The sequence below is a fragment of the Chelonoidis abingdonii genome, chromosome 9 (assembly GCF_003597395.2).
Source record: "Chelonoidis abingdonii isolate Lonesome George chromosome 9, CheloAbing_2.0, whole genome shotgun sequence".
NCBI classification, from domain to species: domain Eukaryota; kingdom Metazoa; phylum Chordata; order Testudines; family Testudinidae; genus Chelonoidis; species Chelonoidis abingdonii.
The window spans coordinates 38,891,270-38,918,260 of NC_133777.1; the positions used below are offsets into that span (position 1 = coordinate 38,891,270).

Consider the following 26,991-nt stretch of genomic DNA (forward strand, 5'->3'; position numbering starts at 1 on the left):
CTGCAGGACCCGCTGCCATAATATGAGTGGGTAAAATGTGGGTGGCAAAAAAACTAGACTGCGGTAATTTGCGAGAAAACATTAAATCTCTCCTCAGTTTACCAAAAGTCGCCTCTTTGAGAAATTGCTAATTATTTTGTTTGAGCTGCTCTTTCCCATATGTGTTTATCTTGCTCAATGTGAATCTGTACCATACACCAGCTCAGGTCAGAGAATCACCCTCAGGTTTTGTTCTGTGTCGTCACATACATGCAGACTGTCACTGCTGCAGCAGCTTCCTGTCAGTGCTAAGAGTAGTTTTTCTGTTAAATGTTTTTCAAAAAGCAATAATCTGACATATAAATAACTTGACTGGGATGTTCCAGAGTTCTAAAAATAGTGCTCAAGTGGTTTAAAAAAAATCCAGTTTTTTAAAACCATTTATAGTCATTAAAAAACCAGCACCTTTTAAGGCAAAATTGTGATGCAATTTGTTTGGACATTCTGTGTGATGTACACATGACAGTAGTTTGTCATAGACAGATTTTCAGCAATGTAAAGCAAGTTTATTGGAGGAAAAAAATGGTTTTAGTACTTAAATTTAAGAGAGGGATAGAAAGAGTTTTGATGGCTATTATAACTGGAGTTAGTGTTTTTACATGGGTGAAGCAAGATTTGTTTTATTCTTTGAGTGGTAAAAATTGTATCTGAATTCCATTTATATATTTAATATATTAACCAACCGTGGGGTTATTGGTTTGGTCTTTTTTTTAGTGGCAGGGGAGAATCTCTCATTGGATTTGCGGGATCTAAGGGTTTTGCAGGTGGGAGTGGAATAAAAATGCAGGAACCAATGCGGGAGTGAGTATTGCGCTGTGGGACTGGAGTGGGATTCATAAAATCCTGGGCAGGGCTCTACCTGCATTTGCCACAGGCCTGCTGAAAAAAAGACACGGTAAGAGGGCTAGAGGAAGCTTGGGTAGAACACCTGCCCCTTGGGCTGGGCCTGCAGCTCCGTGTGGATGGCTCCACGGGCAGGGCTCTCCATATGTAGACGTTCTATCACCTGCTGCTGCTTCCTGTTACTGACCTTGGGGGGGGGGGGGTCAGAGCCCCATGTTCACACTACCAAGGGTGCAGGGGAGGAACAAGGCCAAAGGTGCAGCTCCGTGTGGATGGCTCCACGGGCAGGGCTCTCCATATGTAGACGTTCTATCACCTGCTGCTGCTTCCTGTTACTGACCTCGGGGGGGGGGGGGGGGGGTCAGAGCCCCATGTTCACACTACCAAGGGTGCAGGGGAGGAACAAGGCCAAAGGTGCAGAGTCCCTTCTCCCCAACTCTGCTGCAGGATGCAGGGTTCCCCTGCAGCCAGGAATTAGGGGCTCCTGCCATCTCACAGCGCTGACTGTCAGTCTAACTGTCCTGTGTAATGGGCCAGCGAGGCCTCCTAGCCCCAGGCTCTGCTGGCACCAGCTGCACAGCCTGTGGCTCCCCCACCTGACCTGCATGGCACAGGCCAGAGAACCCCCTAGCCCATCGAGGGTGTATCCTCCCCTGTAACATCTCAGCTTAGTGGCACTCTGGGCTAGTTGACTGCCACCATCCTGGCAACCCCCTTGGTAGACTGGTTGTCACCAAGTCCCATCCATTGACCGTTGGCTGGATGTTTGCATGGGGGTGAGTGTTGCATGGGTGCAAATTGACATGCTGTTGCTTACCATGGCAGTAGCTGGGTCCATGGCTATGGGAGGGGGCTGCCACTGGTGCTTTCCAGGTTCTGGGGGTTAATGTCTGTCTGTTTCACTCTGTGTGGTTAGGTTGGGAGTAGACTCAGGAGAGGAGGGGGCTGGCCAGCACTTTGGAGGTTGAATTCGGCCTGTGGTCTGGCACCCCTCCAGCAGAGCAGCCCAGCTTGTTGGGAGTCTGGTGGTGAGGCTTCCCATAATGGGAGCTGCCTCCGATCCCAACTAGCGACACTGGCCCCAAGATCCCACGGCCCTGCAGCACAGATGCTGTGATGTGGAATCGCTTTGGGGCTCGAGTGTCCAGTGGCCTCGCTCAATACTGGGATCCCCATGGGCTGGAACTGGGATCCCAGCCCCCTGGCTCCACCAGCTGGGTGCATGCTGTGCAGGGTTAACCTACAGCATTACAAGGAAGACCAAGGAACGAGGCCTGCTCTACTGCTTACGTAAGTGCTTTAATCGTCCTGCAGCTGGGCCCTGTCTCTGGGCTGCAGAATAATCCTGCTGTGAACTCCCCAACACTGGTTCAGCTTAAAGCGGACTGGAGTGGGGCCAAGGCCCCTGCTGTTGACATTATAAAACAAAGCTGCTTCGGCCAGGCCCCATCTGTGCCCGAACCGGCATCTCTTGGCTTCACCGCAGCTCGTTACAAGGCACCACAGATCACAGCCTATCCTCTCTGCCCTGGGTGCAGCACGACCAGGGCTTGCTACAGTCCCACTGTGCTGGGACAGCCTGGTTTGATGCACACAGACAGACCCACCAGCATCCTACACTGCTCTTAAACAGCCCCTTGGCCTGAGCCCTGTGAGCCTAAGTCAGCTGGCACAGGCCCTCTGTGGATTTTTAATTGCAACACAAATGTACCCCGAGTGCTCCTCCACTACAAAGAGCAAGCGAGTGAGCCTGGCCTATAAGATTCCAGAGAGGGGATTGGGCCTTTATCCACAACACACCTTGGCAAACCCAGGGTTCAGCTCAGCAGTGCTAGTGCCCCCATGACCACGCTGGCCCTGTGCTCTGCTAGCAGGGGTGCAGGCTGGGGTCTGGAGTGATCACTTTCCCAAAGCAGGCTCAAAATTAACAGTACTGGTGGACGTAAACCTGCCAACCTAGGCCCTGCTTCGAGAAGCAGAGGAAGATGTGACCTTCTTCCAAGAAAAGCTAAATGAGATGGGGCCAAGAGGTCAGGTACAGGAGAGAGTGGAGGTGAGCGCTGGGGAGGACAGAATGGTAGGATAGAGCCCTGGCAAATGGGCTTGATGATGCCCATTTCAGGGAGGCAGAGCCATCTTCTGAACATAGGGACCCTCCTGCCAACTTCAGGCTGGGTCAAGTCCCCACAGCAGGCCCCTTGGGGTCGCGTAGGGCTGTGCCGGATGGTAATCCTGGCATCTCCACAGCACAAAGCAATTCCCCTGGAGAAGAACAGCACCTTGGGGATGCTCCAATAGAGGTGGAACAGCTCTTCCCTCCATTAACGTGCTCTGGGCTAGTCCTGCTTCTCTCAGCCTCACATTAGTGCACCAAGGGGATCAATTGCTTTTAACAAGATCGTTTCCTAGTGGGTGCAGTCCTGGTGTGCCATGGGCAGCCCAAAGCAGCCAGCAAGCACCATTCCAGCATTGGTGAAGCAAGAAAAAGGTTGGGATGGATGCTTTCCTTCCTGCCAATTATCTCCAGGAAAAATCTGTTTAGCCTAAGTACTGATTGTCAGAAAAACCCAGCTTTCCACCAACAGCTGGTGAGTGCCTCACCTGCTGCAGCTAAGGAGCCTATTGATCAGCTGCTTTGTAGCTGGCTTGCCATACTGCCCAGCTAATGCCCAAAGCCAGGTACCAGAGCCAGGCAACGTGGGATTAAGGACCATCCCTCCCTCACTGAGAGAAGCTACTGCAGCCAACTGGACTCTACCACGGGGTGTGGGTCAGAGCCCCCTCACTGCCCTGCCAGCTGGGATATGGGGAAAGCCTGCCAAGGTGCAGGGGTGTGTAGCAGCCTGCTGGGAGCAGGGCTGGAGGCCCACCCCCTGCATCTCTGGGGCAATGGCTAGGCTCAAGGATCCCAGTGGAAATAGGCTCCCTGGGCTCAGAGCAGAAGATCCTGTGAGTAAACCAGCAATGCTTCAGCTCAGCCAGACCTCCATGCATGGAGGGGGGATTGGCTGACTCCCTGCCTGGGCCCTTTGCCCAGAGATGGCACCATCTGGGGAAGATGGCTGTGGGGGTGGAGGTGCCCCAGTGCAGAGTGCCTACTTTGCTGGCTGCATCCTCCATGCCCCACCAGCCCTGTCTGGGTGGCAGCCCCCTGGCAGGGTTGGATTGTGCCACTTTCAGGCAGCTTATTTCACTCCCTGCAGGGGACCTAACCCCGGGGCAGGCCAGACTCGCTCATGCAGAGGGTAAATAAACACTCTGGACAGGACTGGGGGGGGGCAGTTGGGTGGGGATGAGGTACTGCAGGGTGGGAGAGGAGGCAGCCAGGGGTGCTGGGAGGGTTGGGTCCTGGCAGACGCGGCGCTAGGGTCTGCGCCTAGGCGCCGGGCAGCCATTTCGCCGCCCCAGCGTAGCCCGAGTCTCGCGCTGACCTCCGCGAGCTGCTGCAGGCAACCTTGCGGAGGTCCACTGGAGCCGCGTGACCAAGCAGACCGCCAGATACCGGGCAGCTCCACCAGAGCCGTCCGCCGAGCCGCCCCTCTAGGCGGCAAAATGCCGCCCCCCCAATTGCGGCGCCTCAGGGAAAGCGCCGGCCCTGGTCGGCCTCCCTACCCAGGGGGGCGCCCGGGGCTGCCGTTGCGGGGCGTGCTCCCTGACCCTGGTGGCGCTGCCCCCCGCTACGCCTGGCCCTGCCGGGCCGCGCAGTGGCTACCCCTGACCCAGGGGGTGCGCTGAACCCCGGAGGGGAAAGGCGCCCTGGCTGCCGGCCGCGGGCTCCCTGACCCAGGGGCCGCTGACCCGGGGAGGCCCCGGCTGCCGGATCGTCGGTCGCGCTCCCTGACCTCCGGGGCTGCGCGACCCCAGGGGCAGGGGGCGCCCTGGCGCCCGGGCGGTGTCGGTGGCTCCCTGACCCCGGGGCGGGGGCGCCTGGGCAGCCAGCCTTTGGTGCGGCCAGCGCGGACCCTGGGGGCAATCCCCATGATGGGGGGGGGCGACTGGCTGGCCCGCAGTGTTCGCCCTGACTCCGGGGGACACCTTGGGCTGCCGGCAGGCAGCCAGTCCACTCCCACATCAGCGGCTGCAAACCTTTAAAAAAAATTGGGGGCGCCACTTTTGCGCCCCCAAATGGCGCCCAGCAACAAGCCGCCTAGTTGCCTAAATGGTTGCACCAAGCCCTGGTCCGGCAGTAGAAGGGGACGGGTGGGGCTCGGGGGCAGGGCGCGAGTCGATGCCGGCGGGGGGGGGGGCGGAGGGGAGTGCGAGGGCTGGCCCCGTGGGCACAGAAGAGGAGGGCGCGGAGGGGCGAGGGCGATAGGGCCTCGAGGGCTGGGCATGGCCAGCGGGGTCGAGGGTTAAGCCGCCGAGCGGGCTCCGGCGCGGCAAGCCGGCGGGGGCAAGCAGAGAGGCTCCCAGGCCGAGCTGGTAGCCGCGCCCGGAGCCCGCCCGGCTCAGACCATCGCCCCTGCGCCGCCTGCAATTCCGGCTGGCCAAGGTAGCGGGCGCGGCTCGCCCCCAGGGCCGCCCGCCCCCCTTGCACCGGGCAGCCCCCCGGTCCTAGAGCCCGGCCCATCCGGACGTGCACGGGGGCGGCCTGTGCCAAGTCTGCGAGAACAGCCGGGCGGGCGGGTACCCGGGTACCGTCCTGCCTCAGCTGTACCGGTTCGCGGCGGGCCAGGTATGTACGATAAATAATTGAAGGGAGTTATGTATATCTGCATCAGTTCAAATATGTTCTTCAGGATTTTAGAGGTTAAGGCAGGTCTCGTTGGTGAACACCAATCACAGGATCAATGTTCTCTTTTCAGGGAGGAGTACACATGCATTAATCTCCTAATCTGGCCATGTGTGTATCGTACTGTCTCTCACAAGGGTGACCTTTATTTGCAGTAGTATCAAGGGGTACTGGGTTCAGTCGTGTAATCCCACAAAGGAACAACAAGAGAGTCCAGTAGCACCCGCAAAAACTAACAGGTTTCATTTTGGACAGCTAAGCTTTTCATGTGGCCAAAAAAAAAACCCACTTTTTAGATGCATATTATCCTTCTATACTAAAGGCAAAAGCCTGATCAAAAGATATGTGAATTCTACAAAGAACAGAAAAAGCAACCAAAAGGAAACAAAACAGAGGAGGGGTGGGAAGTGTCCTTGGTCATATTACATGATAGCTAAGGTTAATGGTGTCTTTTACCCTTGTAATGGGGTTAACAAAGGGAACCAAAACACCATGACCGAGAAGGACAATCCAGGGACACCGGTATCTTTTCAATATGAGGGAGTGGTAACTTCTGGGGTGGGATTTTTCGTCTTTGTTCTCTGCCTTGTTTGTTTTCTCTCGGGTCTAACTGAGGGAAGAAGCTTTTTTTTTTTTCTATCTCCAAGACTTCTTTCTACCCTTCTGTTCCAAGTTGTGAGTACAAAGAGAAAAAGCTAATAGGATTTTATATTGTATGTGGTATTTACAATGTGTGGAGTTGCTAGGAATGTTTAAGATTGGATCTCTTTTTTAAATAAAGCGCGTTATTCATATTTTCTTTTAAGCAATATAGCCCTGTGTTATGTCATCTTGATGCAGTGATACATTTTGTCATGTGTTTTTACTTTCTTTTTTGAATATAAACCTTTCTTTTTTAAAACGGTGTTTGGATTTTCTTTTCCTTAAGTTAAGGCAAGGGATAGGTAATCTCTGTGCCAGGAGTACTGTCTCTCTAGGGAAGACCTTGGAGGGGGGAGATAAAATTACTTTGCGAGAGCATAGCTGGGCTTGGTGGGGTAAGGTGGCGATCCGCGTCGTCCTAGAGGCAGGGGACAGGTATATTCATGCCTCCCTGTTTTGTGTTTCAAAGGAGTGAAGCAGGGAAATATTCCGTAGTATCGCGGCCAGGGGCGGGAAATCTGGGAGGAAGATAAAGAGCAGGAGGGGAAAGTGGCGTTATTCCCTTTGTTGGAGGCTCTGGCATCTGATCTTGGGGGTCCCCCAGGGAAAGAGTTTGGGGAAGACCAAGAGATTATGCAAGATACTCAGAATCCTGATTTGGTAGCAGCAAAAGATAAGATCAAAGCTGGTAATTAAGCTTAGGCTCAGCCTGGGCCGTCCACATGGCTAAAGCAATAGCACTCAGTGTACCCCGCACCCGGCCGTCCACTGCGGCACTGGGGTTACTGGGACGCGCTTCAATTGATGCTCGCACTGAGCTTCGGAACACGAGGCTTTAGGCTCACCACCGTCCTGTTTCATGGCCCGGACAATAAATGACCAGGAGGTGGAGTACAACTGCGGCCAAGAGGGCCTCTGTTCCTGCGAACGAAAGAACACCTACAAGAATACGTGCCCTCTAACCCCCTGACCCGAGAAGTGCCGCGAGAGCGCTAAGGCGACGGAGCCCCGGCGTGTCCTCGGTTCCTGCGCGACCTCACGAGCACAGACGCGCAGCATCCCAAGGGCGGCGGTGGGACCACGAGACGGAGCCTCGCCCAGGTACTGTTGCCGGGTCCACCACCGAGCTCACCCGGGACTGTCCGAGGGGCAGCGCCTGCCTCTGTCCTGACCGGCCCGCCACGCGACACCATTCGAGAGCCAGCGAGTGCGCGAGGCTGACACTTGCCTCCCCACTTCTCACGGCTTCTAATGACACCGTGTAGAAGCTTGAGAATCTGGGAGCCCCAGGCACTAATTAGCCACTGGCTGGATGTTCCCTGCTCTTCTGAGTCCTTAGAGATCCCCATCCACTCAGCTTTTCCAGCAAAAATAATAGAGAATGCGTTTCAGCACCGCTTGTTGAGATGCAGATAAGCGGTAGAAATATGAGATAGCAAGTCTGCCTGTTCTGAAGTCGCAGTGGACTTCTTAAACAACGTATACGTTATTGCATTAGTAATATAAAGCTAAAACCCGCCCCCCCGGGATGCCGGGGCAGCGCCCTGCCTCTCAGCTCCGGGTCCATGAGCTGGTAAAAAGCTGGGATCGAGGCCCAGGCACTATAGCCCTGGCTGGAGTCCTGCTCTTGGAGCCTTGGGATCCCACCAGCTTTCAGCAAAAAATGAGATCTTCAGCCCTTGTGGCTGCAAGAGAAGCTTGAAAAGATGAGGCAAGTGCTGCCTGTCTGAGTCTGCAGAGAGCCTGAAATAACAGCTGTTAAGAGCTGGGACCTGCCCATTCATATTAGCTCTGACCTCGGCTCCCATCCCAAGGGAGAGTGGGGCCACAGCATGGTTGGGGGGGGCACCCCAGGACTGTGCCCAGGGCCCTGCATTGCCTTAATGAGGGTTTGTTCAGTCCAGTTCAAAACCAGATTGCATCCCATCTGCTCCTCTGTTCCCATGGGCTGGGGTAGGGCTGTCTGTCCCCATGTACTCTGTAGCCTGGGTTGTGTGTTTATTTTGTCCCCCTCAAAGCAGGACAGGAATTATTTCCAGGGAGGGAGATTGTTATTTCTGCTGGCTAGCTTCACAGTGGAGCAGGGACACTCGAAAAGTGCCACCCCTGCACACGCCCCCAGCCTGTGCTGGTGGCAACCGGAAATCCAATGGGAGCTGGATTGCTGCTGAAAACAAATCCTGCGTGGGGCTTGGCCAAAGGTCAGTGTCCGCACAGCACAGACCAAGCGGGTCCCTAGGGGTCAGGCGGTGTCCGCACAGCACAGCCCAAGGGCCAGTCTCTGCCTGCCCGAGGTTAGGGGGCCCTGGGGCTCGGTCAGTGTCTGCACAGGCTTTAGAGGTCAGTGAGTTCTTGGTAGAGACTTCCATGCCACCCTGTGACCTATTTTACATATATCAAGCCCTGAGATCTCTGTAAACCCCTATGTTCCCCTGGTGCCATCTGCCAAGGTTCGCTGGGTCACAGTCTGTGTCTACCTGAGGTTGGCCAGTCTGTATTCACTTGGCATCACTGGAGCTTTTTGCCTGACTTGTCGAAGGAGCAGCCTGGCTGCATCGAGCAGGACCCCTCCCATGCAGTCTCCTTGGGCAGTGTCAGCCACTCCCAAGAGGCGCAAGAACCCCCAGCAGGGAATTCTGGGCTAGCCCACCCCTGGGAAAGTCTCCTCCTGAGTGACCTCTTCGGTGAGTGGCCCCTGCCCAGAAGCAGGAGGGGTTGTAGCTCTGCCAAAACTCTGAGTTATTTTAGTCTGTCTTGTTATAACCCTGGAGGGTCCTGTTACCCAGAGAAACACCCAGTCCCTGTTGGAATCCTACAGAGCTCTTGGCCTCAATAGCATCTTGTGGCAGTGACTTCCACAGGCTGTGTTGTGTGAAGAACATTTCCTTTGATCACTGTTGGATTTGTTCCCTTTCGGTGACATTGAATTTCCCTTCTGTTACGAGGCAGGGAGAAGAGACGTTCCCAATCTACCACCTGTAGAGCAGTCAGTATCTGATAGAGGATAGGATAACAGACTCTTACCCATCCCCTCTCCAGTGGAACAGTCCCAGTTGTTTCAATTGCTCCTCGCTTTCCTCTGCCTCTGATCCTTTTCATCGCCCTTCTCTGCACCCCTGGAGCTCTGCCATATCCTGTGTTGAGCTGTGCCACCGGTGCTGCACACAGTGTCCGGACGAGGCTGCATCACTGATTTATGTACAGACGTTAAAATGCTCCCTGCATCCTTCCCCATCCCATGCCCCGTGCCCCGGGTTTGGTTTTTTCTCCATGGAGCTGCCCTTAGCGACGCCCAGGATTATTTCCATGAGCCGATGCACAGGCTGGGGTCTGCAGGTCACTGGAAGCAGCTCAGGTTATTCCCTCCGTTGTGCATCCCCCGGTATTTGTCCAATCTGAATTGTGCTGCTCACAGGGCCCCACGTTCCCTTCTTGTCTCTGCCCTGCACTGCCCCGCGAGCAGAGGGTCTAGAATGCTCGTGGTTGTGTGTGGAGGGGGGTAGTCTGCTGTCCCCAACCCAGCGTTTCCGCTGCTCTCTCCCCCAGATGGAGCGCGTGATCGTGAGCATGCAGGATCCCGACATGGGCATCAAGATGAGAAACCAGCGCCTGCTGATAACGGTGATCCCACACGCCATGACCGGTGAGTGCTGCCAGGCTTGCCACCTGCCCCCTCCCTGCATGTGGCTCTCATGCCCCTGGGGCTGTCAGTCACCTGCCCCTCCAGTTGTACCATCCCCTCCACTCACCCCAGCTCGGCCTGAGCCAGTCAGATCCAGGCAGTGGTGACTCGGTGGGGAGACCCTGCCATTGCTCACCACGTGTGCACTATGCCCTGGATCTGAGAGCATAGAGCAGCTCTGGGACCCCCTGTGAGTGTGCAGGAGTGCTAGTGTAATGAGTGTGCCTTGCACTGCAGCTCCCCCCTTCCCCCGCTGCCATCCTCTGGGCAAGGGCTCTGAGCGTGTGGGGGGTGGAGGGGGTTGATGTGCTTGCACACTGTGTGAGGCATGAGTGGTTGGGGAGGGGAGGCTGTGTGATGTGTGTGGAGTGTGCAAGCACTATGGCATGTGCTTGTCACTGTAAGTGCACAGTGTGTGTGTGTTCAAGCACTGTCTTGGGGCCACCCATGGGTGTGTACACCATGTATATGGGGTGTGTGTGTGTGTGTGGTTATCACTGTGAGCACACACTGCATGCACGGAGGGAATATGTGCACTGTATGCGGTGATCACTCAGTGCACACTGCGTGCATGGTGAGGGGTGCGCACTGTGTGGTGATCACTGTGGGCACGCACTGCATGGTGAGGGGTGCGCACTGTGTATGTGGTGATCACTGTGAGTGCACATGGCATGCATGGTAGGGGTGTGCACTATGTGTGGTGATCACTGTGAGCTCACAGGGTGTGCATGGTGGGGGTGTGCACTGTGTGTGTAGTGATTGCTGTGAGCGCACACTGATGCCTGGGTCTGTGTGTGTGCACTGTGTGTGTGGTGATCGCTGTGAGTGCACACAGCTTGCATGATGGGGGTGTGCACAGTGTGTGGCTGCTCCCAGCCCCCTGAGCTGCACTGTGGACCTGAGAACCCAGGCCCCAAGGAGCAGCCCCTTGGGAAGGCTGGGGTTGGAGGCTCCCAGGCAGCCTGGTGTGGGCAGAGGGCTGACTGGGGAGCTGGCTCTGTTGCTGGGCTGGGCCCTGGTGTGCTCACTGCTGCTGGCTGGGCAGGCACAGAGCAGAGTGGCTGGGACTGGGTGGGGTCCCGCACAGGCAGGGACAAGGAGACCAACAGCCCTTCCCCATCCCTACCTGGCTCTGACTGCCCCACCCCCACATCAGCCCCTGGCCCCAACCCCCTTCCTCACGCACCTGTCACTCCCTTGGCCCTGACCTCCCGTCAGTCCCCATCACCCCCTGGCCCTGACTGCCTCATCCCTGTGTTACTCCCCTGTCCCCACCCCACCCATGTGTCAGCCCTGCAGCTATGACCCTGCCCTGCCCCCATGTCACCCCCTTGGCCTGTCCCCCCCACTCTTGCATTACTCCCTCAGCTGTGCCCTTACCCTACCCCCTTTGCCACCCCCCTACCCCAATCCCTGCCCCACTACTGCATCACCGCCACTGCCCCACCCCCACTTCACCCCCTGGGCTTGCCCCCTCGTAGCCTCCTTGCCTCTTCCCCCCACCTGTGTCACCTTTATACGCAGATGTGGGGATTGTGTCAATGCCCCTCACTTCTGAGTCGCTGTCCCCTGTGCTCGCAGCTCCCCCCACCCCCCAGGCTGGGCACCCCTTACCTCCTGCATGATAGGGCCTGGCTGTGCCTGCACTGGTGCCCACCCAGCTCAGCTGGCCCAGGACAGGGACACCACCCGGCCTAGTCTCCTGTCTGAGACAGCTTGCCCCCTAATGCCGGGCGCTCCTGTCCCCCAGGTAACGACATCGTGGAGTGGCTCATCCAGAAGTTCGCCATCTCTGAGGAGGGTGAGTGTCCCCCACCCTGACAGGCTCTGTGCCGTGGGTGCGAGGCCCGTTGCCCCCACAGGACAGGTATTCAGAGACCATAGCCCTGCAGGTGACAGGGGGCAGATGAGACCAGCTCTGCCAACTCCCCTGCTGGGCCAAGGCAATTCCAGGCCCCAGTCTGGCCCCTGTATCACCAGGCTGCCTCATCAGGATGCTTGCCCAAGCCGCTCCCCTCTTCTCCCCATGGAGCCCGTTCTGCTGCCAGGGGCATAGCGAGGGGCGTGGGAATGAGCCTCACTAGGTGTAGCATTAGCCTGCCCCAGGGCTGGCCCAGCCAGGCCTCTCCTGGAGCCTGTAGGGTGGGCAGCTCTCTGCGTTGCTGCTGCTGGGTCTGAGCCCCAGAGCACAGGGAAGGGGCTGCAATGCAGCGGGTGCAGAGGTGCAATTCACCCAACGTGAAGGCCAAGAATGAGCCACCAAATCAGGGTGCCGTGGGGCGATATGGCTCCCTTAGTCTTCCTGCAGGACCATCTTTCTAGTGGTGCCCATCCTCAGAACCTCCGGGACTGCTTAGCTGTGGCCACATTGACCTAAAAGTGGACTGAGAGAGAGAGATGCCCAGTAATGCTCATTGGACTTAAACTGCAGCCACTTCAGGAGTTGAGTAAGGTGGCTGCCTGCCGTGTGCAGCAGTGTGGCAGGCATGTCCACCCCACTGGGATACGAATCTCTGTCTCCAGCCTGGTGCTGAGGGCACAGAATCGTCCCCACCAGCGCAGTGTGTGGGGCCCGTTTTACTGCCGCCATGGGCAGCGTCTCCCCCTCAGTGTTGCCTTGGCCTGACAGTCAGCCCCCCTCCAAGAGAGCTGTGGCTGGGGGCTGCGATCGGGGCCTGAGGCTGGCTCCAGCTCTGAGCAGGAAGCGAGTGCTACGAATCCCTGACTGCAGTCCTAGGGCTGCAGCAGCAGGGAGAGATTTCCTAGCAAAGAAAGGATCTGGCCCAAGCGATTTAAACACCTCAGACCACCTGGCTGCTAGCCCAGCAGTTGTACCCAGGGTCTGCTGCTCACTGAAGGCAGCTGGCTTACCAGCGGGGTGGGGGCACAGCAGGCCCAGTGGAGTTTGATGTCCCTTGACCTCTCTGTGCTGCCTTGCTTTGCCTGCTCAGTGGGGTTTGTGTTCCCTCCTTCCCCATGGCGCAAGAGCAGAGGGTGAGCCCACACGGCAGTGAGCTGGGCTCTGGGCCTGGAGGCAGGGAGGAAGGATAGACAGTGCTGGAGTCCTGGTGCCCAGAGGGATGCCCCCTTTGTCCCCAACCAGGCATGTGCTGTCCCTGGGACAGGGATAGGAGCCAATGGAAATGGGCCACTCAGCACCTCGGCCCCCAGCTGAGAGCCGTCAGCACTGACAGTTTCTGGCCAGCTCTTGGTAGGCTGTATCTGACCCCCCAGCGTTCTGAGGGCCCCACTCTCCCCTATAGCCAACCCTGCCCCCCCAAGGGAAGTCCTGTTCTGCGTTCCCGGTCCCTGCTCCCCTGTACTCCAGCCTTCCCACCCCTGCCAGAGCAGCACGGCCAGCGGGAGATGGTTCTGGGTTGGTCTGGCTCTCAGGGGGCCGGGCACACCCCATGTCAGAAGGCAGGGTTCACCCTCCTAGCAGCTCCTCATGGCTGCACCACCAGGCAGCTGCTCAGCCAGCTGGGGTCAGAGCTCCCAGCTGCCCTGCATTGGGGCTGGGCCAGGTGCAGTGATATGCAGAGAGCTGAGTGGGGGACAACATGCGGCCTGGGCAGTGGCCTGGGCACAGCTCGCGGCGGGGGAGAGCCAGCAGTTGCAGAGCCTCCATCTGGGCTGCCCTGTGAGTGTTCTGTGCTCCCAGCACCAGGACCCAGCTGGGGCCAGTCACCACCACACCTACGATGCTGGACACTGCCCACCGAATGGCCCTGGCTGCTGTGAACGCCGTGCACTCCGCTACCTGCGAGTCCTTGCCCTGGCCATACTTGGCTGGGTGGCCCCTGCTGGGTCCTGGTGCTGGGAGCACAGAACACTCACAGGGCAGCCCAGAGGGAGGGTGGGCCTGGTGGGTGGGCCTGGTGTGGCAGGCACTCGCCATGAGTGGGGAGCACTCGGACCAGACATTCCTGGGCAGGGAACACCCGCTCCCCGGGGTTTACTGGCGGGGGTTGGCGTGAACGCCATGGGAAGGGGCTGCATTCTCTTGCTCTGGGAAAGCAGGGACCCTCCTTTATTGCTCTGCTTGGAACCTGCTGCTCTCGTCTTAGTGTCTTTGCCCCATTCTTGCCCTTCCCTCTTGTCCTGACCCCATGCTGGGCTCTGCCCATCTCCTCCACCGCACCTGCCCGTTGCATGGCTCTGGGTGGAGCAGGGCCATGGGGCCTGGAGGCCCAGCTGTCCCTGGGACGTGCTCCGCTGGCTGATGTTAGGGACCGGAAGCTCTGTCACCAACTTGGGCGCAGCCTCATAGCCAGCAGGTGAAGCTGTGCCGGGGCTGGGGCTGAGTCATGATCGGCTCTTGCTGGATTGTGCTGTGGGCGCTGCGCCAGGCTGGGCCCCTCAGGATGGCAGCAGCCCTGCTGCAGGCACGTCCCGTCTGCTCTTCTGGGCCCCGGGGAACCGACCTGTAGCTTGGCATGTTCAGGTTCCGTCTTCTCCCCCACACTTGGCCCTGATCCTGTGAGCAGCTGAGAGGTTAGGGAAGAGGCTATGCCTGCAACCCCCACCTGGAGTGCGGGGCTCCTCCCTGCAATGGCTGTGAGGAGCCCTGCAGAGCAATGCTGGCTAAATACTGCTGAGCTCTGGTGACATGGGGGCACTTGAGCCAGCGGCATGCCAGGCTTTCGCTACACACCTGAAGGGGGATTTCAGGGAAACTGAGGCACCACATGGGGATGGAAGAGGCTCTAGTGCAGGTGGGAGGTGCAGGCCCAGTGTGGGGCAGAAGGGAACTGCCTTCTTACGGTCTCTCCTGCAGAGTCCCTGCATCTTGGCAACCTCCTTGTGAAGCATGGCTACATCTACCCCCTGAAGGACCCCCGCAGCCTGGTGCTCCGGGCCGACGACTCCCCCTACAGGTTCCAGGTAGGCCTGGCGCTGGAGCGGGGCTGGCACTGCCCCCGAGGGGACTGGGGCCAGGCCTCTGAGGCTGATCCTCCTACAGGTTCCAGGTAGGCCTGGCGCTGGAGCGGGGCTGGCACTACCCCCGAGGGACCTAGGGCCGGGCCTCTGAGCCTGATCCCCCTACAGGTTCCAGGTAGGCCTGGCGCTGTGAAGCACTCGATCTAAGTTTCTTGATGCCCCCGCCATACTGAGCTGTGCCAAGGACGGGCCCTGCAGACACTGGGGCTGGCAGGCAGTACGTGCCCATTGCACCGTCCCTTCAGGGCACAATGTCAGGTTAATGTTACCCGCCTAAAGGGTCCTGCCCGGAGCCTGGGGCCCAGCGCAGCACGGGCACTCTGCTCTATGACTGAATCCAGCACCCGCCCAGCCTGCCTGGCCTTCTCCTTTGTCACACTAGTGGGTCAACGCTCTCTGGACAGGGCCATGTACAGGGTGAGTGAGCCACCCAGCTGTGGGCTCCCTGCCACCCTCATGTGGGACGTGCCACCTGCTGCCTAGGCTCTGTCCTTGCCCCGGGGAGCACTGCCCGAGCCCTGTCCAGCAGCAGCCTCTTGCTGGCCAATGAGGGCCATCGCACCCCAGCACCCAGGAGGGCATGTTCCCTGCAGGGCTGAGGACAGGGATTTAAAGGGGCCCAGCCCAGGTGAATGCCCTTTGGAGAGGCCCAGCCTGAGGGGCATGATGTGTGGCAGCGCCATGCTCATCGGCTGCAGAGCCCTTGTCATGTGGTTTGACAGAGCCCAGCCTGGTTCATCGTGGCACTAAAACCCCTCAATGTGGGTACCAAGGGAGCGAGACCCCAGCTTTAGGGCTGTTTCCAGCCTCGTGGGCACTGGACAGCAGCACCCTGCACTGCTTCACTGTACCCCTGCAGATGCCCAGGGCTGGGGGGACTGCAGGAGCAGCTGTGGAGGGAGAATCTCGCAGCATGGCAGAGACCCCTTTGGCAAAGTGAAGAGGCAGGTTGCCAGGGTGCCCAAGTGAATGTGAACAGGCACCTTCTGAAATCTCCCAGGATGCACTGCTTCCGAGTGCTGTGGAATGGGTCCCCAAAGGCAGGTTTGCGGGCATGCAGGGAAATCTGCGGCGCTTTGCCCGCAAGCAGACTGGCTGTGCGGTTGGGGCTCACCAGTCTCCGTCCGGCTGGCTGGGTTGTGTTCTGCAGCTGTGACCAGAGAAGCCCAGCCCGTGGAGAGGGGCTGTGCTGAGGGCATCTGCTCCGGCATCTCTGGCCTGGAACTTTCCCGCAGTTTCCCCAGGAGTGGTGGTGTTGATCTGGCCCATTACCAGACCCACCCCAGCCCAGAGAGTCCTGGCACAGCTGCTTCCCCAGTGGGGCCAGGGCCAGTGACCCACCCTCACAGCTCTCGCTCAGCATCTGTCTCTCTCTCTCCACAGACTCCTTATTTCTGGACAAGCTCCAAGTGGCCAGCCACAGAGCTGGATTATGGTGGGTGCCCTCTCTTGCTCACCTCCTATCTGCAGGAAACCTGGCTCTGGGGTGCAGGCTGCCAGCTGCCATGTGAGCGGGAAAGGCCCCATCCCAGCGTGGTGTCCCTGGGCTCTGCAGTTCCCCGAGCCAGTGCCTCCCTCTCCCCCCATTGATACATGCTGTGTTTGGCTCCCGTTCCCCAGAGCCCCAGCTGGGGGAGACGCAGCCAGAGCTGGAGGCCTGGTGTTCTGCCTTCTGATCCTGGCCCTGAGGGCATGGCCAAACCCCCAACCCTCCCTGATGTCATCCTCCTAGTGCAGAGAGGAAAGGGTGTCCCCTGGGGGGGCATGAGCAAAGGGGAATGGGTATGTGACGGTGCTGCCCGTGGGAGCCAGCTGAGGTCACTCAATTAAGGTGAACTGCAAACCAAACAGGGCAGACAAACCCCAAACGCTGGTGGTTATTCCACTACTTAGATTTACCAACCAGCACAAAACAGCTTCTGTAGTACCTCACTGGTTACTTAGAAGTCCAAACAATGCAGTTCGCTTAAAGTGCTCAGCCTCAGGCCTCCGTCCAGACACGCCTATCAGATATGGTGATCATTACTGAAAATCTTACTTCATCATATAAAAGAAAAGGTTCTTCCAATCCCAAAGGATCAGCCACATACCCAGGTCCAATTATACCTTAGATCTTACCCAAAGTACACAGTACAGCCAATTCTTATTAACTAAGCTAAAATTTATGAGAAAAGAAAAGAGAGAGAGTGTTGGTTAAAAGATCAGTATACATACAGACTTGAATTCAATTCTTGAGGTTCAGATACATAGTAGAGGTGAGCTTGTAGTTGCCAAAAGTCCTTTTAGAAACAGTCCATAGGTTTATAGTCCAATTTCCATATTTTTGGGTGGCTTCAATCATGACTGGGGATCTCAATCCTTGTGGCTTAAGGTTTCCCCCTCTTGAAACCCAAAACAGATCTGAGATGAAGAAGGATCGTGTCCCAGGCTTCTTATACATTTCCAGCAGCCTTTCGGCCTGCGAAAACAATAGGCTTAGCTCCTTCTCCCAAACATCCTGGCAATTAGCACAAGGCAATTTATCCATTAAACAGTTCAGATACAGGTTACCACAACCTTCAGAGAGACACATAGACAATAATACTATTTCACTCAAGTATGATCATAAATGTTAATATTCCTTTTTTGATCTTTGAATTAAAACTATAGCAATAGACAAGACTTGTTTGCTGGCATCCCAAGACCTGAGCAAACATCTACCCTTCTACCTCTAACAATGCAGACTTGCATTTCAAAGCTCTGTTCATTTACATATCTTCCTAACCAGTTCTTAAGGTTCACCCATGGGTCAGGTCAGTCTGTGAGTTGATTAACTCTTTCTGGCCCTGTCGCCTTTCAGTGAAATATTATATTACACTTATAACATCACAGGATACCCATTAGCATGACTCTTTCTGAGAGATCCTAGCTGAAGCAGTGCCAGGCCCAGGCTGCCAAGGCTGTCCAGCTCCATGGGTTTGGGCTCCCCCTCCCCCAGGGCTCCCCACCCTGACACAGCCCCTCTTTCTCACTGCAGCAATCTACCTGGCAAAGAAGAACATCCGCAAGCAGGGTGACCTGATAGACCACGAGAAGGTATGAGCTTTGCCCATTGCAGCCCATTACCACCCTGCAGGGCACGGGGATGGAGGGGGCAGGACGCAGTGCTGGGAGCAGGGCACTGAGCATCCGCCCAGGAGAGATGGCTGCAAATCCAAACCCTCTTTAGATCACAAGTGCCATGAGTTTGAGGGATCTTAGCTTAGCCCATATTGGACATTTGTCTCATCTGAGCCACTTCTAAGACTCTGCTTAGTGCACACCCATGTCTGAAATACAGGGGCTTGGGATTAAGGCAGGGGCATCGGTGGAGCTGCGGGGAGAAACCCAGGATGGGACAGCAGGGGCTGTGGACAGGGTCAGGGAGCAGATGCGGGGAGTCAATGGATCAGGAGTCCTGGCAAGCTTAGGAGGCTGCAGGCAGAGGCAGCACTGGAGAGCCCTTTGAATTTGGTGTGGGGGGCCCCACACCCCTGCTTGGTATGGGTCAGGTCTGGGGGAGCCCTGTGGGGGAAGGGCACCCGACTGACTGCCTTTTACACTCGCTTTAGGATAACTATAACCTGCTGCACAAGAGGATCAACCACACCTGGGATTTTGTGGTGATGCAGGCGCGGGAGCAGCTCCGGTGAGTCCCCTCCAGTGGGCTGAACCCCAGCGCTGCAGCATGGCTGGAGGGACAGGCCCAAGCAGTTCTTTGCCCGTCCATGTTGGCACAGGTGGCATCAGTATGCCCAGGGCTGTGGCAATTCGATGACCCATTTCCACAAACTGGTCCACAAATTTGCCGTGTCCTGCAGAGTCAGGCTGAAAAGTGACCAGTGGGGGAACTGTATGGGTCAAGGGCTCAGCACTCACTGACACACAGGCGCATCCCAGCGTGGTCTACCAAAATCATGGGCTACTCCCTAGCCCATACAGTTCCTTGAGCGCCAATGCCAGGCTGTGTGGATGTGCCTGCTGGCAGCCTGAGCTCATGGGCCAGTCACCCAGTACCTTGGGCAGTCATTGGCACCAGTTCCCACGTACCCTCTGAGCGGATCGTCGTACACCCGCTTTGCCCTAGCGTGAATGGCCGAGCAGGGCGCAGGCCCAAGGGAATCTGGCCCGGGTGAACTGGATCGCTGTGAAGCACTGATGATCTGAATTTCAGTGGTTGCATTGTTAACAGTTTCCCTGTTGATCCACCCTTACAAACTGCCTCCCACCCTTCCCAGCTTCCCTCACCCCCAGCTTCCCCGGGGCACTTCCGCCAGGGAGCCCATGGGGCTTGGACACTAAGCCGTTGCTAAGTGTTGAGAAAGAGCCCAGCACAGTGGGGCGGGAGATCCGGGTCCTTCCGGACGGGCACTGGCAAGTGTCCACCACAGGGACTGCCCGACAGACTGGAAGGGCCTCAGTCCCAGCTCATGGCTGATCACAGCCTGGCCCGCTCTCTCCCACCACCTCCTGGGGTGGGCGCTGGGAGTGACTGCTCCCAGAGGCTGCTGGTGTTTCTGCTCTGGTGCCTGGGGGCAGGGCCAGCTGTAGCGGGTTGTCGCCCAGGTCAGTGCCTGACCCATGCAGCCAACCACAACCACAGCTTGGATGAGCGAAGCAGGGACTGGGGTGTCCGAGCACTGGAGCCCAGGGCGGCTCTGCCTGAGTGTGGCGTTTGGAAGGAAGGCTGAGGGAGCTGCCAATCTCGGCAGGACAATTATGGAGCCAGGCAGGTGCATTCAAACAATGGATGTGAATGCAGACACTGCGGGCGCCCCTCTGTGCGAGGCAGGGCCAGGAGCTTCCGTTGCCCCAAGTGGAGGAAGGCCTAGGGTGGTGTGATCCCCTCTCCTGGGAGGTGCCAGGAGCCGTCTGCGCCGGCTGAGGGGTTGGTGTGAGTGGCTGCCCCCAGCAACGCTGTGCTCTGATGCTACCCTTCTATTGACAGGGCAGCCAAGCAGCGACGGAAGGGGGATCGTATCGTCATAGACTGCCAGGAGCAGGCCTACTGGCTGGTCAACAGGCCCCCGGTAAGGGAATGCTGGGAGCCTGCCACCGGCCCAGAGCCCTGGGGCCCCTCATAGTGGGAGGGTGCTGCAAGGGGAGGGGGAACATCTTGGTGGGGCTGCTGGGGAGTCCTGAGGGTGGCAGGAGGACCCATGAGGTGGGACGAGGAGCGCTCACAGGGTGGGATTTCCCACGGGGGGGGGCAAGGTGCTTGAGGTAGGATGGTGGGTAGGACCCCTGGTGTGAGGTGTGTGGGGTGGGGTGAGGCTTACCAGCGGGGCAGAACCCTTGAAGCAGGGCTGTGGGGCTAGGTCCATGAGGTAGGGTGGCAGGGCAGGACAGCCCAGGATATGGCAGGGTAAGGCGTGCCAGCAGGGCAGGATCCCTGATGTGGGGTGGGGCGGGGCGGGGTGAGGTGTGTCGGCGGGGCAGGACCCTCAGAGCAGAGCAGGGCGGTGGAGCAGAGCCCGCAGGGTGAGACCCCCTGGGGTGGAGAGGGCAGGGCATATGGGCAGGGCCCCCAGGGTAGGGTGGCGGGGCAGGACCCCTGGGGTGGGATGGGGCAGAGTGGGATCCCCAGGGCAGAACAGGGGTGGGATTGGACCCCAGGGCAGAGCAGAAGACGAGGCGGGTCATGCTGGTGGGGCAAAGCCCCTGGGGTGGAGCAGGGCAGAGGCAGGGTGCACTGGCCAGGTGGGACCCCAGGGATGGGGCGGGACCCCCAGGGCAGAGCAGAGGGTGGGGCGGGACCCCCTGGGTCATGCAGGATCCCAGCGTGGGTCAGGAGGTGGGGCATGCTGGTTGGGCAGAGCCCCTGGGGTGGAGCGGGGTGAGATGTGCTGGCAGGGCAACACCCCGAAGGTGGTGCATAACCAGTCTTCTGTGGTGGGGTGTAGGCTGCATTCCAGCCCCTTCCCCAGCTATGGAACAGGAGCACCACACCTGCCTCACTGGCACTGCAGCCCTGAGCACCGTCCGTGCTGGGTATGAGCCCCGTGTGTCCCCTGCAGGGAAAGGAGCTGGGCCATAGCAAGGCTAAGGGCAGACATCTGCAGAGACTGGGCAGGGAGGGGGAATTCACAGGTACCCTGGCGCCCAGCCCCTAGGACTCAGCTTCCCAGCCTGTCAGAGTGGGCCTGGCTGAGCCACAGACACTGCTGAGCCTGCCTCAAGGGGCAGGGGACTGTCACATCATTGCCTGCGTTGGCAGCTCAGGGGCCCACAGAGGCCTCCCTGGCAGAGCCTTCAACCAAGGGGCTACTAAGCTGTGGAGCTGGTCAGTGTGACAGCTGCGACTGAGTCCTGCCAGCACAGCCCCTCCCCAAACTGCTCCTTGCTTTCCCCTGGTGTGAGCCTCCTGCAGCCCCACAGTCCCAGCCTTGGGCCAGCTGGAAAGTCCAGGTCCTATTGGGCTGAAGGCATCTCTCTCCTGGTCAGGCCAAGGCCCCTGGACCCTGTGGGCAACAGCCCTGCTGCGGCACCCCAGCTGGATGCATGAGTGGGGATGTGCCTCCTCCATCCACCCCCACAGGGTCAGGCGCTGGCTCTAGGCAGCGAGTGATGAGCCTGGAGGCCACCCACCTGCCCTGGTGCCGCCTGCTGGCAGCGACTACCCCAGCTAGGAGTGCATCAGCCCCTCCCCTCCCTGCCCTCCAGAGGGCTCTGGCTTTCTTGGCAGCCCTCCAATGCTCTGAGGGGCACTCAGCCTGGTACCACAGAGCCCTGGAAGGGGGTGGCTGTGGCTCAACCACTGTGTCATAGTGTGATGAGGCTGCAACTCACCAGGGCATAGGCAGCGGCTGGGGGCTGGCGCAGGGAAGAGAGCCCTCAGTGGCTGAGAAGCTGAGGCTGCTCCCCACACTCCATGCCAGCTGGCTCCCAGGGCTAATCCCGCGCCCCCGCAGAGCTCAGCTCCACAGGGATGGGTCTCCTCTCCCCGGGCTGTGCAGCACAGCGGGGCACACACAGCCCTGTGCCAGCTTCCAGGAGCTCTGCCCCAGAGCGCAGCTCCCCTCTCAACCCCCCAGGCCAGCTGCCCCTATGCCTGGCTTGGCGTGCTCTCCCAGGGGACGGGTGCAGGCAGCACTCAGCGCATTAGCGCCGGCTCACAGGAGCGGTCCATAACAGCTGGTGTTAAATCCCCTGCCTTCCCTTTACCCTAATGCCAGTCGCTGCCTGCTGCTATGGGGGCTAGGCAGGCAGACGGGGCCTTGCTGTCCCTGGGGGATCTTCCAGCTCAGGGGCAGGGCACTGCGGCTGGATTGCTGTTCTGCCCTGCGCCTAGGTCTTCCCTGCTGGAAGGGCCTGGTGAGGGAAAGTAAGGGGTGCACATGGCCATTTGGAGCACGTTGGGGCAGAGTCCAGCGTCGGGGAAGCAGCATCCCATGCCCAAGGCCACCAGTTGTCCAAACACATCCCATATGCAGGGAGTGCTAACTCCGCAATAGTTAGTGCCCTCGAGACTGCGGGACTAGGCCCAGGCTGCAGCCCACCAGGGTTCCATGGAGCCCAAGCTGCAGCTGGCACCCTGAGGGGCTCTTTCTGTGGTGGACAGCTACCACCCTTGGGAACTGGGCTGAACCAGAGCATGATGGGCCTGCTGCCATGTGTGTCTGGCTGTGCCCTGCTCCCCGCTTTGCCCTCCGTAGTCATGCCTGCCGGGGGAGCCAGGGCCCCAGACTGGGGAGCCCTGCTCAAGACACCCGTCCGGCCCCAGGGGGCACCTCAGCTTGGGGGCACTGTTGAAAATCGGGCTGTGTGTTTGCTGGCTGGTGCGGACCTGAGTGGATAAGACCTGGAGCTTTCCAGCCCCTTTCCCAGCAGGGGACCCTGGGACAATGGCAGGATTATCCCGGCATACTTAGCCTGGGCTACCACCTCTCCAGATAAAGGCTGGCCCTGATTCCCTGCTTGGCAGCACAAAGACCTTGCTCTGTGGTGGCTCTGGTACCCAGGCCCATGGGGAGCAGGTGGAGAAGAGACCTGCCTGTAGTGCAGGGGGCATGGGTAGCCACATGTGCCTGGGCAGGGGCCATCTGCCCCTGGGAGCCCAGAGGCTGGCACGGAAAGTGCTAAGGAGTGACCAAGAGGGGCCTGTTCTTCAGGCCACACCCAGAATGGTGGGAACTATCCCCGAAGCAGGAGCTCCCAGTCCTCCCCTCAGTAGACCATTCGCAGCCTGCTGGGCTCTCCAGCTAACCCCGTTGCTCAGCATCCCCCAGCTCTAGAGCCCCTCGGGCCCTGCCAGCCTCTGCCACAGCTCCCCGAGGTGCAGGTTAGGTTGGTGTCATTGTGCTGACCCCCAGTCTCTGCCACAGCTCCCCGAGGTGCAGGTTAGGTTGGTGTCAGTGTGCTGACCCCCAGGCGCTGCACTGATCCCACGAGGTGCAGGTTAGGTTGGTGTCAGTGCGCTGACCCCCAGGTGCTGCGCCGGTCCCACGAGGTCGGGTCTAGGTAGATTGGCTCTCCCTGTGCCAGGGTCTCATAGCTGAGGTAAGTTGTGTGCACAAGCGTCCTGGTGGCCAGTGCCCAGCTAGCACGGCTTTGGGCCAGGAGACATGGGGAAGGGTGATGCCGGGGGGCAGTCAGTGGGGCCCTGACCTCATTTTCTCTCCTCTGCCAGCCGGGAGCCCTGAATGTGATGGAGCATGGGCCAGAGCGGAGGAATTGCCACATCAGCCGGGTGCAGCTGGTGAGTGTCCTGCCAGGGTGTGCACCTCTCTCCCTCCTGCTGGGACAGGAGCTCTGTGCCAGCCACACCCTGCCCTGGGGCTGTTCCCCACGGCTCATTGGCAGGACCCTTGTTCAGGGGCACAGGGCTCCCAGCAGATTGCCACAGGCTGCTGTTGGGCCTGTCTGAGAGGCTGCTTAGCTCTTCCCAGTCCGACTAGGTACAGACCGACCCAGCCAGGGCTGCTTCCCTTGGGCTCTCATGTGCCCCCTTAGCCCGGCCCAACAGAGTCCTACAGCCGTGTGGAGCCTGGTCTGGGAGCCTCCCAGAGCCCACGGGCTGCTCCTCACACTGACAGGTTCACACAGCTCAAGGCCAGAAGGGCCCATTAGACCACCTAATTCAGACCTTTCACCCAGCTGCCCTGGCCAGGAACTTCAGCTCTCGTCAGCGGGACCATGGCGCACCAGTGCCTGAAAATTGGTTACATGAGACGTGTCCAGATGGGCCCCAGGCTGGAAACCCCCCAAAGTCCTTCCCAAGCTGCGCTGGAGGAAATTCCTTCCTGCCCCCTCTCCCCCCTATCTGCAGGTCAGCCGGACCCAGAGCACAGCGGTCAGGTGTCAAGGACGGAGGGTTTTCTGTCCCACCCTGAGCCCCCTGGCCCGTTCCCAGCTGGGACCCATCTCTGATTCATGCTTCAGAGAAAGCAAAGAAACCCAGATTACAATTGTGCCTGCGGGGACAACTCTCCCTGCTGACTGGTGCGGCAACTGGCTGCGGCCCCGGAGCACGAGAGCAGCGTGCAGCTGTTCTCCTAACCCAGAGTGGGGGGAGGGGAGTCCTCAGCATGGCCCCCAGTGTCGCCTCGGCCTGCTGGCAGCTGTGAGTGCACCTGAGCCCCCAGGGCATGATCATCTCTGTGCCCAGCCCCAGTCACTGCAGACTCCAGTTGGGTCATTGTTGCTCTCACCCTGGCCCACTTGGCGTCGCCGGGTCTGCTTGGGATTAGTCCCCAGGCGTATTAACATCTCTTTCCCAGCTGTTCCCCACCCTGTCTCTGATCTCTCCCCTCACTGTGTGTGGAGTCCGTCCTCCCTGCTGTATGCGCCACCTGCTCGCTAATCCCCAGCGTTGCTAACCATTGGGAAGCCTCAGTGGCCTGGGCCCTGCAGATCTGCTGGGGAGACAAGAGCCCTGAGGGCCAGGCTTTCCCCAACCCCCATAGCTCACACTCAGTGTCCACCCCACCACCCCTCTGGCCCTGACACACCTCGCACACTGTTGGGACAGGTCTGTGGCTCTTGGGTCCCTCCCCACCACTGCCAGGCTGTCCAGTGGATACAAATCTGCTCTGCCAGCATCTGCTCCAGCCAGCCACTCCCTGGCCATGCCAGCTGCATTGGATGACAGGCTGGGCCTGATGCCCCTGGGCTGTCTGTCCTAGCAGGACCTGCCCAACTCCTGCCAGCTCTGGGCACCGTCCCCTCACCGCCGCAGAGAGCTGCCACTGTAATGGGACAGGGCACTGGCAGAAGAGCCAGCCACAGTCCTGGGGGAGCAATGTCAGCAGGTGCCGAGAGGTGCCCCATGGGCACTGAGTCCTCAGCATGGAGTTCCCGGCCTGGCCTGTGGATCAGCCCCTGGTCAGAGCCCTTGCTGCAGTGAGCCGTGGGCCTGGCCTTTAGCCAAGCCAGCCCTGGGATGGGGGCCGAGCGCTGTCAGAGCTACAGCTGGCCTCAGGGGGTCATTCTGTGTGTCATGGTGTCACTAACGCAGCCCCTGGGGGCTCCTCTCCTCTCCTGTCCGTCTCTCGTGCTGGCTCCTTACTAACAGCTGTGCTTTGTTTCTCTTCTCTTCTCCTGTCTCGTGCCACGTCTTCTGTCCAAGTAAGTGTCCCTAACCCAGAGCTGCCTGCGATGGGGCCTGTGTGATGTGCTGGGGGGCACACTATTAGAGCAGGGCACTGGGAGCCAGGACTCCTGGGTTCTATTCCAGACTCCTCCATTTACGGACATGTGAGCGCGGGTTGGGCTGGTCACTGTGCCACTTGGGTGGGGTGGAATGGGGCCGTGGGGGGGACAGTGCTGTCCAGTGGCTGGAACTGGGCTCTGGGCCATATTGGATCCCCATCCCCCACCCCGGGCTTGGGGCCGGGCAGCGCCAGGGGCTGCAGCTCTTGGGTTTGTGCTGGCAGTCACACTGCAGAGTGCAGCGCCCTCTCAGTGTGCACCATGCAGTCACACTATCCTTTCTGGCCCAGCTGGTGGCTACATGGCCCGGCATGCCAGGGTGTCCCCCTCCACAGGCCCTGCATCCTGCAGACACATTGTTCCCTGGCTGCCTGGTTCCCCGCTCTCCTGGACACCTGCCTGTGATGATGCCAGGCAGTTCTGTGCCAGTGCTAGCATCTGATCTCTCCTTTCCTATGCAGTGAGGCACTGCCTGCTGGGGGATGGGTACCCATTGTGTCCTGGGGGCATTTGCAGGTGCCCATCACCCTGGCATTGGGTTCATGGCTGAGCAGCTCGCTGCCTTCCCTTCTCCTCTCGGGAACACAGGGGGCAGGAATTCTGCTGCTGTTCCCCCAGGGCTCCGGCCCGTGCCCTACTCTGGCCCTGGCTCAGCTGCGTGGGGGCCATATGCAGTGTGGCTGCCCCAGTGGGCAGAGCAAAGTGTCCTCCAGAGCCTGCCAAGCGCCCATGGCTCAGTCTGGCTGGACTGTTGGACACAGCTGTGAGTCCTAGGGCTGGGCTGCAGCTGGGAGCGCCTTGGGCGTGAGGCTGGTGCGGCTTGAGGCGGGCTAGCAGTCAAGCCCTGAGACACTGGCATGAACCCCCTCTGGGCAGGGCTGGCACAGCCGAGCTCACCACTCACAGCAGGGGCTGTCCGGGGGCTCAGCTGGGCGCTCACGCTCCTCTGTTGGTCTCTTTCAGCCCAAGAACACGGATTACTACAAGCGAGAGGTGAGTGTGGGGCTGGTGCCGGCCCAGCCGCACCCTGAGCAATGGGTGGGCAGGCTGCTCCCCAGGGCTTTGGCTCGGGGACTGCAGGGCCCAACACTGAGCTAAGGGAGCCGGGTGGAGGGGAGGCTGCTGATGGCCTGTGGCTCGCCCAGTCAGGCCTGCGGGGAGCTGGGTGCAGAGGAGGCTGCTGATGGCCTGTGGCTCGCCCAGCCAGGCCTGCGGGGAGCCAGGTGGAGGGGACGTTGCTGATGGCCTGTGGCTCGCCCAGCCAGGCCTGCGGGGAGCCAGGTGGAGGGGACGTTGCTGATGGCCTGTGGCTCGCCCAGCCAGGCCTGTGGGGAGCCAGGTGGAGGGGAGGCTGCTGATGGCCTGTGGCTCGCCCAGCCAGGCCTGCGGGGAGCCAGGTGGAGGGGACGCTGCTGATGGCCTGTGGCTCGCCCAGCCAGGCCTG

The 26,991-nt window shown here is 59.3% G+C and overlaps 1 protein-coding gene across 1 annotated transcript in view; it reads left to right on the top strand.

The window, feature by feature from the left end:
- Positions 1-7,955: 7,955 nt before the first annotated feature.
- RGS11 (regulator of G protein signaling 11) overlaps positions 7,956-26,991 on the top strand; it is a 24,902-nt gene continuing 5,866 nt past the window's right edge. The window contains 11 exon segments of the mRNA XM_075069399.1: positions 7,956-8,457; positions 9,803-9,899; positions 11,689-11,739; positions 14,716-14,822; positions 16,263-16,314; positions 17,896-17,954; positions 18,470-18,546; positions 19,846-19,927; positions 23,527-23,595; positions 26,511-26,523; positions 26,525-26,540. Of these exon segments, the coding sequence (XP_074925500.1) occupies positions 9,803-9,899; positions 11,689-11,739; positions 14,716-14,822; positions 16,263-16,314; positions 17,896-17,954; positions 18,470-18,546; positions 19,846-19,927; positions 23,527-23,595; positions 26,511-26,523; positions 26,525-26,540 (623 nt within the window). The 5' untranslated portion in view covers positions 7,956-8,457.